Source organism: Hyperolius riggenbachi, chromosome 4 (assembly GCF_040937935.1).
Source record: "Hyperolius riggenbachi isolate aHypRig1 chromosome 4, aHypRig1.pri, whole genome shotgun sequence".
In the NCBI taxonomy this organism is placed as follows: Eukaryota; Metazoa; Chordata; class Amphibia; order Anura; family Hyperoliidae; genus Hyperolius; species Hyperolius riggenbachi.
In genome coordinates, this window is record NC_090649.1 from 101,048,386 (window position 1) to 101,060,488 (window position 12,103).

A 12,103-nucleotide genomic window follows, 5' to 3' on the forward strand; every position below is an offset into this window, starting at 1 on the left:
CACATACTGAGGAATTACAGACAAAGGCAAAGCTGTTTGCAGGAAGAAAAGAGCAGCCTGAAACTTCAGTGCATGAGAACTGCAGGGGAAAGAAACACACAAATGATCTCTTGAGATTCAAAAGGAACTCTGTATACAGCCTGCTTGTGTATGGATGTATTTTCTATGTGTGGACATACTGTACATGAACCTACTTCCTGTTTTGGTGGCCATTTTGTTTGTTTATAAACAAACTTTTTAAAACTGTTTTTAACCACTTTTAATGCGGCGAGGAGCGGCAAAATTGTGACAGAGGGTAATAGGAGATGTCCCCTAACACACTGGTATGTTTACTTTTGTGCGATTTTAACAATACAGATTCTCTTTAACCCTGGAGAGAAGCCATTGGTTTATACCAAGTTTTATGCCATTGGTTATAACTTGAGTCAGGAAGGGGTGGGTATAGGCCTTTGTCATACAGAATGATGTCCCGGACAGCGTGTTAATCACCCACATACTTTCCTGTCAAGCTCAGAAGGGTCAGAGGGTAATAGATGTCCCCTAACGCACTGGTATGTTTACTCTTGTGTGATTTTAACAATACAGATTCTCTTTAACAGCTGGAGAGCCAAGTTTGCAGATCACTGGCCTAGGCTATTTAATTATGCTGCCTTCTGTCCCACAGCACTCTTGGGAGACCAGGTGGTTCTGTTCACTTCGGAACACAAACATTCCACAGTGATGCACATGCCAGTAATAAAGAGGTCACCAACTGTGATACATTTAGGGCTCGTTTCCACTATCGCGAATCCGCATGCATCCAACGCATGCGGATTCGCACATGTAATGCAAGTGGATGGGCCTGTTTCCACTGTAGCGTTGTTGAGGTGCGTTTTTTTCAGCGGTAAAAAACGCACAAAAGAGCCAACGAATTCGCCTGCGAGTGGAATGCATGTGAATCGCCGCTAATGTATTTAATAGGAAATTTGCATGCGGCTATGGTATGCGAATTTCCACGCGAATTCGCAAGCGAATTCGCATAGGTACCAATGCAACTTCAAACAGGCAGTGACATGGTTAAATTCGCATATACCCTCACCTATGCGAATTCGCATGCAAATTCGCGGCAAAATACGCGAAAAAATTCGCATCCGCATGCTATTTCATGCAATTTCAACAGCGGTGGAATCCAGGCGATTCTGCACCGCAATAGTGGAAACGAGCCCTCAAGAATGTGGTCCTAAGAACATTGGTTCTTTAAATGATGATAATCAATGACAACACTCTCCTACAGAAGTTCTGTATAGTAGCAGAGTGCCACTTGCTCTGCATCTCTTTGGCCACAACAGTGGGTAGTGCTGGGCATTCTGGTGAGAAAAAAATCACTATGAAAAGCTCCAGCATAAAAGGCAACAAGTAGAAGATTCACCAAGAAATGAGATTTCCTTTCTACGCTGGAAATACTCTCCAATTCATCTACCCCCCTCCCTGTGCCCAGCTTACCAGGTATCTCTGTAACAAGATCTGAAATGACACCAGTTTGCACGGCAGCCTCTGGAATACATGCCTTATTACATGGCAAATCAGGGTCAATTTGTTCAAAATGAGATCTAATAACTCTATTTGATAACCAAGATCTCCATGCCTTGAATCATTAAAAATGACAGCAATCCTAATAAGGCCGAACAGAAAAGTCAGAGGAACACACAAAGAAGTAATGACGGCTGTATTTCAAGACCCCCTCGTGAAACTGCTGTACTTGCCTGCAGATTATGAATGAGTGCATAAAACGCAGCGGGGTTACGGGCACACGAGATGAGAGGGAAAAAAATAGGGCGTAGAACAAATAAATGGAAGATGTTTATTCACAGCGGTGCGCCTAGCCATAATACGGTAAACATGGAATTCAGGTCACCGAGGACTCAGCTGCACTCACGACTCCCAGCAACACTTTTAATATTTTATAGCTGTGGGCTTACTGAGAGGATACAGCGCACATGCAGCGTACATCCTGCTCTATGCAGAGCGGATACAGAGGAACCCAGCAAGGCCTGCTGGAGGGCACAGGATCCCTGCAAGCACACTTCCTAAAAACATGAAAAGGGAGAAAGCAAAGTATCAGAGCTGCTTCAACACAAATCCAACGGCAAAGAAATAATCCTGTCAAAGCACAGCATCTTGCCATGTCCGCGGATGTCTGCAGCAGAACTCATATTGACTTCTGTACGCTGGAGAGCCCTGTATAAATGCACTCTACAGAAGAGCACTGGACTGACCCAACATGGCATTGAAGTGTAACTCTGCTTAAATAAAAAATCCTCACCAGATAGCTATATAGACTACAGACCGTATTACTACAAAAGCAGGGCAGCGCGGTGCCGTAGTGGTTAGCGCACTCGCCTTTCGATGCTGTGTTCCTGGTTCGAATTGCAGCCAGGTCAACATCTGCAAGGAGTTTGTATGTTCTCCCCGTGTCGGTGTGGGTTTCCTCCGGGTACTCCGGTTTCCTCCCACAAGATACTGTGTCTGACCTACAAATCTGTCCACAGAACCTGTCCAACCTACATTTTCGATCTTACTCAGAGGTACACACCTAGCCGCTCACTCCGCTTCTCCAATGAACTTCGCCTGACCATCCCCCGCATCACCCAGTCCCATGCACGCCTCCAGGACTTCTCAAGAGCTGCCCCAACACTATGGAACTCCCTACCTCCACCCATTAGGGCAGCCCACTCCTTCAACAGCTTCAAGAAGGCCCTCAAAGCTCACCTTTTCACTCTGGCCTACCACCCCTCACAAGTGCTCTAAACCTACAGCTGAAGTCTGGTCCCCTACCATTCGTGTCCTTATCTCTCGCTCTAGATTGTAAGCCTTTGGGCAGGGTCCTCTCCTTTTGTGTCCTACCTGATCATGCACTTCCATTACTGTGAACCCATGCTATGCATCTGAGTGAACCTAACTTGCCTAATCTCCATGCTCCATCCAGTGACTGAGCATTACCTTGTACTCATACTGTGCTGTGTGATCTGGTTTTCTTGTATTCCTGTATTATCTTATTGCTGTATGTCACCCCTAAATATTGTCTGTAACCTAAACTAATGTCCAGCGCTGCGTAATATGTTGGCGCTTTATAAATACAATAAATAAATAAATCCCAAAAACATACAGATAAGTTAAATGACTTCCTCCTAAATTGGCCCTGGACTATGACACATGCACTACACGATACATACATAGACATGACTATTGCTTGGGATTAACTTGTGAGCTCCTCTGAGGGACAGATACTGACAAGACAATATACTCTGTACAGCGCTGCGTAATATGTCGGCGCTATATAAATACTGAGGTAAATAAAAGCCGTGCCGGAAAAAGCCGCTAGCCCATATTGGCATGATTAATAACATTGTACTAGTGGGCAATTGGTAATAAGTAGAATATTGGTACTTCTTACCGATTTTGCACTACAGTATCGCTAAACCGAACCCTATACCGAGAAATGAACTTCATGCCAATCAGTAGCGGATACCCCCTTTTACATGATAAAGCTTTTCCTTTCCACAAACGGATCAACAGTGGGCTCTGTATGGCTGATATTGTGGTGAAACCCCTCCCACAGGAAACTGTGAGGACCATGGTCCTGGCAGTTTCCTGTCTGTGAATCTCATTTCATTGTAGGAAGTAGCTGTTTACAGCTGTTTTCCAACTTCCAACTGCAAAAAAAAGCAAGCAGCAGCCACTTCCAGTGACATCACCTGCCAGCAGTAAAAATGTCGTCATGTGATAAATGTCAGAATGAAAATCAGGAAGAGGAAAGATTTTACAATGGGCAAACACTGGCTAAGTAATTTATACATACTTCTTATAAAAATGAAGCACAGCCATAGAAACACATACAAAAGAGATACAAAACTGACAGGACAGGACTGGACTGGAAATGTACAGATTTATGTGTGAACAGAGCCATAGGAACACATAGAAAACTGATGCCAACTGTCAAAAACTGACCGGACAGGACTGGACACCTGGTTATGTGTGAACCAAGGCTATTCAGTTTCGGTATTACTGTCAGCCTGGTGCAACATTTGCTGTCTAAAACTACAGATTTTTTCCTAGTGGCAGTTTCAGAACAAGAGTGTTACAGACACGATATTGGCTCCTGACCATCAACTGTATTCTGTTCCTGGGAGAGGGCTGGATGCAGGTGCGGCATTCTGTTACAGGGGTTTCTGTTTCCCCAGGGTGTTAGGTTCAACTTAAAATAAATGTACTGCATTTTTAACCTTCTTGTCTTAGTCAATATCTACAGCGAATTTTTTTTTAAATGAGGAATACATGCAATATTACAAATAACATTTTTCCCATAGCTAGTACTCTGTATTGGGTGGGGAGGACCACTGATAAGCTGAAGCAAGGAGCTACACTATACACTCCACATTCAGTAGTCCATAGGGGGCAGCGGTATGTGGACCAGAGGTGGTCTGGAATGCTCTGCTGTTCATTTGATAGACGATACTCCATCTTCCAGCTCATGCCTTCAGGAGTAAGATTCCAGTCAATCGCAACTAAAACTTCCAGGCACAGGAACAGCTTTTTTCCTCAGGCGGTAGTCATGCTTACTGCAGAACCACGCTGGAGCTGCTAGGACTTGAAAGCATTACAGCACAGAACTGAACATGAACAATTCTCACCTTGCTTACTGCCACTATACTTACATACTGTCCTTGACTTGTAATATACCGTATATATTGTCTGTCCTTGTATTGGTTTTTTTTTGTGTTTGTGTTTGGTAAAGAGAAACCATAACCAAGACTTGAACTTTATCCCAATCAGTAGCGGATACCCGATTTCCCATGAAAAATCTATTCCTTTTCTCTAACGGATCATCAGGGGGCTCTGTATGGCTAATATTGTGGTGAAACCCCTCCCACAGTGTGATGTCAGGATGTTTCCAATTGCCCAAAAAAATCAAGCAGCATCTCCTTCCACTGACATCACCTGCCAGCAGTAAAAATGTCACCATGTGATAAATGTCAGAGTGTAAATCAGGGAGAGGAAAGATTTTAAAATGGGAAAAAATTTGACAATCATTTTTACCTAATTATTGTAAAAATGAAGCACTTTTTTACTACATTATTTTCACTGGAGTTCGTCTTTAAGCAACTGCCGATACAAATTCCTTGTAAGTGCAATACATTGATGCCGAAAAAAAAAAAAAACCCCACTGTATTCTAGTATGTACACCAACTTAATGATGCAGCCAGTAATGCTTAATTATCAATTTGTATACACAGTGCATTAACAACATTTAAAAAAAAAAAAAAAAAAGTCAAATCAATACTTGGTAAAACCTTCCTTTTCAGATAGGCAGTACGCAAATGAATGGGTTGAAATATACCCAAAGCTTTTTATTACCTCAATGTATGGAGGGGGGGGGGGGGGGGCGGAAGAGACCCAAGATGGCAATTCTGTGTTGTGATTCTGCACAGTAAGGACTTGATTCACTAAGACAAATAGCATGCCTTACCAAAGTTAACACTCCTTATTAGAGTAGCATAGCGAGCGCTACGAACTTATGTCTGCTAATTGTCAATGACGAGAGCTCCACTCATCCTGCCCTGAGAGCCCCTGCGGGTTCGTATGCTACGCTGATAAGGCGTGTTAACTTTGATAAGGCATGCTATTTGTCTTAGTGAATCAAGCCCTAAGTATCCTGCTGCCATGTTTTCCGTGTATCCAGAAAAAAGTGTGGGAAACTGGATGCCACAACAGATGTATACAGCGCTTCTCAACTTCTGTGATTACACAGAAAGAACACACCAGTCAGAGGACCTGCACACATTAATGCACAAACTCCAAAGACAGTAGCATGGATACACCATTATATGCGCATGTGCACAATCCTTTATTAATGGCGTATGCACCCTCCTTTTCACTCCATATAATAGACATGATGGAAACAAAGCACCGGCAGGCACACGGGCACAATGATAAGGTATTAAATCACACAGCTGCAGATTGCATCAACCCCAGTGTTCAACAATACGCTCTAGACTAGGCAGGAATTCTTAAGAACAAACAAGAAGATAGGAAAAAGTCTGGCACTATTGCTGTTTATTCCAGTGGGACATCAATTAATGGCGCAGTCTCTATATTGGATGTACTTATCACATCTGCGGTCACTGGATGCAAGGGAGGGAGGTGGGTGGCCTGATGACCGTTTTGCACGATGAAACCTGGCTTCCTCTCAAGCCAAAGTGTACAACAAGTGTTACAAAAAGCAGCCATTACATACACCTCTGCTGTGATAACCCCGCTCATCCAAAGCCTATTGGTGTTTGCTTTCCTCAGTTAACACACCAATAGGTTTCAGACGGGCAGAGTCATTGCGGTATACCGAACGTGCGCCTCAGTGCGAAGCATACATAACGTCTGCTGCTTGCAAGTGCTCAAATTTAGATGGCAACCTGTCATACAGAATTGTCTGTATTTGCACAAGTGACTATGGGCCTCATGCACTATGCAACGGTTTAGTTGCCTGCCCAGGTAGTGCACAGAAATTTCACCATTACTAACACTAGGGGGCGCACAGCCTTTTAACCCATTAGCATTAATGTGTGCTATGGTAATGTGGTAATGTGTTACAGTGCGGGTTAACCCGGTGAAGCATGTGCCTACACGAAGATCTGCGACAAGAGGGTAGGATGAGCAATTTTATGATCTCAGCTCTGCTATCAGGCAATACAAGGGTGGAGAAGTCTTAAAAAGGTACTACAACGAAAACTGTACAATTTAGAATATGTGTGTGAAGATGTAACAGACTTTCCATGTAGATATAAATTACACTATTTTAATTATAAGCTTCTGTACCTTTTACCAACCGGTTTCGGACTAGTCCTCCTCCTCATTGGAAAAACGAAAGGCTTCCTTTTTTCTTTTAAAAAGACTTCCTGGCAAGGATCTATATACGGTAAATATGTTGTATGGCGAGTCAACTTGCTCACACACTATCCTGGAAGTTGGACTGAGCAACTGCAGTTCATTGCTTTTGAAATAAAGCACTGAGAATCCCCAATGAGGAGAAAAACTAGCCCAAAAGTCAGTAAGAGGTTAAACCCATCAAAAAACAATTAAATGTAAGTACCAGAGATATAGGACAAAAGTTATTGATAGTGCATGCCTCTTTAAGCCGTTATAAGTAGGTGTGATGCAACAGTAAGCAAAGGCACACAAATAATGGTTTACATTAAAAAGTTGGTTTCAAATATTATTATTTATATTAACAAAAATTGTTTGCCTTGCAAATAATGCCACGCATAAACTATACAATTTGTGGTGGATCAGGTTAACAATCAAATTCCACAGTAAATTTTTTCCCCTGTTCTGCCATGTTGCACCATTAGATAGACAAGCGTTCATTAGAAATCTCTTCCAATAATGCAGTAATGTTGCAGTTGCTACCCCTTTATGGCACAATGCAGTACAAAGTTATTCAAAGTTTTCTTCTATACGATTCTTGCCCACAGCCTCCCAACACTGCTCTGCTGCCAGCATTAACTTCGGCAAAGGAGAGAAAGGTTTATTTGACACTTTTTATTATAACATTGATTTAAATATCATTGTTTTTATTAGATTATTTAGGGTCCTTTTCCGCTAGCAATTGCTAGCGTTCGCGTTACACGTTAGCGATTGCGATTCAGCAAAGTTCCAAATTTTCCTGGCAATTGCGATTTTGCTATGAAATGCACTGTATAGCAAAATCGCGGCAAAAATCGCTCCGCAATGCGATCGCGCTTAAGTAGTAAAACGAATCGCGGTAGTGGAAATTACCTACCGCGATTCCTATGTTATTAGGCAAACCATAGCGATTTAAAAATCACTAGCGATTTGCGATTCACCATCCCAATCGCCGCTAGTGGAGAAGGGCCCTTAGAGTTGATGTTTATGCTGATTTTACCATTTAACCTACAACTGTATAAAAAATACCGCGCAGTGTATGCCTGACCTTAACCTTAGCGATTTTGGGTTTAGCTGGGGTTGAATAATTAACACTATTAAAAGCACAAACTGGAGTAATGATTGTTACAACAGTAGCATGAGTAAAGAGCTAGTGCAGTAGATGAAGCATGGCCCTAGGCAGCCCCTCTGGTACATGGGCCAAGGCATGATTGCAACTTCTGCAACATCATTTAACATGGTTTTTTCTGAAACAATTGAGCAGACTATGAAGGGTTTGGCACCAGGAGACGTATCTTGTACAAAATAGTGGGAAAACACAGATACGGGTACTCACAAGAAGTTGCTTGAGTCCTAGGAATGTCTGTTCAACTGAGTTGGCAGTGAGCACCTGTCTTTTCATGGCTGCTTGTTCACCGAGGAAACGCAACATCAGTTCTCTGACCGCATCCACCTGAAAAAAGGACAAAGTGACATCCTCAAAATGAATGAGGACTACAAAGGTAAAACCAAAGATGATGCATTACACAACGCGTGAGGGTCCAGGCAGTTGGTTATTGTTCCATTCTGCATAAGATTAATGGGTAAGGGCCACATCACATGATGCTACTCATCGGACCAAATAATCCTGTCTGTCATCAACAGAGCCCCACCAGAACCATGCAACCTGTCCAATGAGGGAAGTAACATCCCCAAAGAATTGGCCCTACTCCCACCTACCCATATAAAGATTGGTTAGTGAGGGCAGAATGTGGCCCTCATTGAGGCACCACATCCCTGGAGGTAGTATCCCCTGAATAAAAATAGTTGCGGGTCACGATATACTGCATTTGACAGCTAGGAAAAGTAGGAATTGAAGATCAAGGGAGTAAATTCTGACCTCAGTTCTCAAATTTGTAACCTCCTACTTCATGGACTGCGGAGATTCACTGATTTTATCTCTTCAAGCAGATAGCAGAACGATTTCAGACGTTTGTATCTCGATAATCACATCTACTTTTATTACAGCAACAATACAGATGTGATGCTGGGAGATGCACACACTGGTGAAGGTCAAAGAAATAGTGTTTTCCTCCTCAAACCTCTGTACACAGCTACCTTGGATACTTTCCCAGAATGCACTATAGAGAAGAACTGTCACACGAAAGTAGGAGGGGAAAAATGTACATAACGGAAAAGGGGCGTTACAGAAAAGTACCACAGGGAGGCTGTGCTGCATACTGAACAAAATACATGCTGTAGAGATGTATAACAGTGAGAATAGCAAAGCAATATTGAACCTGGGATGAGGCAGAACAGAGTAAGGGCCAGTACACACTGAAAATCACCAAGCGCAATCGCAAATGCCATGGGCTTGCAGGTTTTTTTTAAACCAAATTCTACATGCAATTTTTATGCGTTTGTGATGAGATTTTGCCGAGGCTATCTTTTCCTGGTTTACCGATTGTTTACCTAAAAAAATGCAATGAAAATCGCAGGCATTGCGTTTTTCCTGCACTTCAAAAATGCAATAGCTCAAAAAGCTCTGCAGGCGATTTTCTAAAAATGCATCTCACCACTGTGTACAGCTCCTAACGATTTGCTTTACTTTATTGAAGGCTTTGCGATTAAATATCACATGAGATTCTAAATTCGCAGCGCAATGCAGCCAGTGTGTACAGGACTGAATTTTCATTAAACGCAATTGCATTGCACTGCATTTGCGATTGGCGATTTTCAGTTTGTACAGGCCAGTATTTCTACATATGGAACTTCAAAACTTTTAGTGCCATATGATGAGGGATGCAAGAATATAAAGATTTCATATCCACATTCATCTAGGTATAGCCATACTGCCGTCTGAATTTCATAAGTTCACCATATGGCGGGGCTCTGCTGATGACAGACAGGATTTCTTGGTTCATCCCAGCAACAATAACCTCAACCTAGCCTTTAATATGGACTGGCATTCTGAGTCCATTGCATATTTAGATATAATTCTGAGGAGAGATTTGTACACAGGTAGCATAATTACCATGGCTGTGGAGTCGGTCCAAAAATCCACCGACTCCGACTCCTCAGTTTAGGATTCCACCGACTCCGACTCCTCTAATTTGCATATTACAATTTTGTTGATTAAAAGTATGTACCATGAAATTCGTCTCTTAACTGCCAACGTTTAGGAATTTTACAAGACAACTGAAGTGAGAAGGATATGTAGACTACTATATTTATTCCTTTCAGACTAAAACTAGTCCTTGGTAAGAGTACTTGTAAAAGGTACAGACCAGAACAAAGAACATCTATCAGGCCCTAGGCAATGTAACTGTGGGTACATGTAAGAATGATGTGCAGGTACTCTGCAGGGGAATGAGGAGATTGTAAACAGACAACACCTCTGTGTTAAATGTGCACAGCATTCTCAGTGGATTCCCTGCAGCTCTGTGGGGAGTGTATATGTAGAGTATAGTACTACTGTGTATCAAAGTAAACCTGAGACAGATGAAATTAAAGTTTTATACATACCTGGGGCTTCCTCCAGCCGCCTTCAGGATAATCAGTCCCTCGTTGTCCTCCTCCACCACCTGGATCTTCTGCTATGAGTCCAGGTACTTGAGCCAGTCGGGCGTAGTGCGCATGCACACACTCTGCCGCCAGGAGCATACTACACCTGTGCAGCACTATTGCGCAGGTGCAGAATGTTCCTGGCTGTGGGAGCGGCATGCGGCCGGACAGCGCTGACTGGTTGAATTACCAGGACTCATAGCAGAAAATCCGGGTGGTGGAGGACAGCGAGGGACTGATTAGCCTGAAGGGGGCTGGAGGAAGCCCCAGGTATGTATAAAACTTTACTTTTCATCCGTCTCAGTTACCCTTTAATTTGTATTCACCAAACCAAATTTTAACAACATATCAAATTATTTGATTTCATCAGCAAAGGGAGTGCATACATTTGCATAAATCAGCATCAATGCAGAATTATTTCCATCTCATTGACCATCTCTATTAGTGACACAGCTACACATCAGGGTTTATTCTTACAGCATAGATGTTATTTAGTATATATAAGAGATTCCTGTGTACACATCATATATACAGTCACAATCAGATGTGTATATCTGACCTTAAAAATACGGGGACTGCTTTATTGAAGCAGCACAAGTAACTAATTTTGATTGGTTTATTTCATTTTTGTGGACTAAGCACAGCTATTACTGTATATATACTGTATATATACACATTATTTTTTATGACTATTATCTGAGAAATAGAACATTTTATCATATTTTCTATTTTAATTACAGTTACAAATTCATTAGGAGTCAGAGCCGGAGTCTGTGCATTTTTCCCCGACTCCAGGCACCCAAAATTGCCCGACTCCACGAATCCGACTCCACAGCCCTGATAATTACCACCACTTACAGGAAACTGTGTAGCGTTAACTCTACACTTAAAACAAATAGTTGCCATCCTAAACAGTGTACCTATGAATACGCCGCCAGGAGACTTGGGCACAGGATAAAGCCATTATATGGATTACCCTGCTCCTGCACAAGTTCTGGCGGCGTTAAAGCTAATGGGAACGATATTGAATAAAAAAAGACTCAGATACTCACCTATGGAGAGGGAAGGCTCGGTCCTAATGAGCCTTCCCTCTCCCGGTGCCCTCGGTGCTGCGCTGGTTTCCCTCGTTCGCATCCGCCGCCGCGGGGACTTCGGAAGTCTTCGGGAGGGCTCGGGCTGCGCCATAGACGGCACTCGCGCATGCGCAGTATGGAGCGGCCCGTCTTCGGGAGCCCAAGTGCTCCCGAAGACTTCCAAAACATCCCTTCGGTGGCGGAAGTGGCAGTATTTGACCTAGCTGGTCGAATACTGCTACGGGGGATCCTGAGTGGGACCGGGCACTGGGAGAGGAGAGGGAAGTCTCATTAGGACTCAGAGCCTTCCCTCTCCTTAGGTGACTTTTGTTTGATAGGAGGGGTAACATTGACTTTAAAGAGACTCTGAAGTGAAAAAAATTTGCTATATTTACCTTTTAATTCGATTCAGAAGTCTCATCAGCGGTAAACTGCCGCTTCTCGCCGAAAAATGAGTGCTGCAGACCCCCCTTCCCCACAAATCCCTGGGTAAACATCCACGACCAACTTAGTCGTGGATTGTGCTGCCCTGAGAGGCAGAGCTTTCTGCT

At 43.0% G+C, this 12,103-nt stretch overlaps 1 protein-coding gene across 3 annotated transcripts in view; it reads right to left on the reverse strand.

Moving 5' to 3' along the window:
• TRAPPC12 (trafficking protein particle complex subunit 12) overlaps nt 1-12,103 on the reverse strand; it is a 232,474-nt gene that overhangs the window by 197,318 nt on the left and 23,053 nt on the right. For all 3 annotated transcript variants that reach the window (XM_068280348.1, XM_068280349.1, XM_068280347.1), the window contains exon 3: nt 8,273-8,389. In XM_068280348.1, coding sequence (XP_068136449.1) covers nt 8,273-8,389 — 117 coding nt within the window. The remainder of the gene's footprint in view (nt 1-8,272; nt 8,390-12,103) is intronic.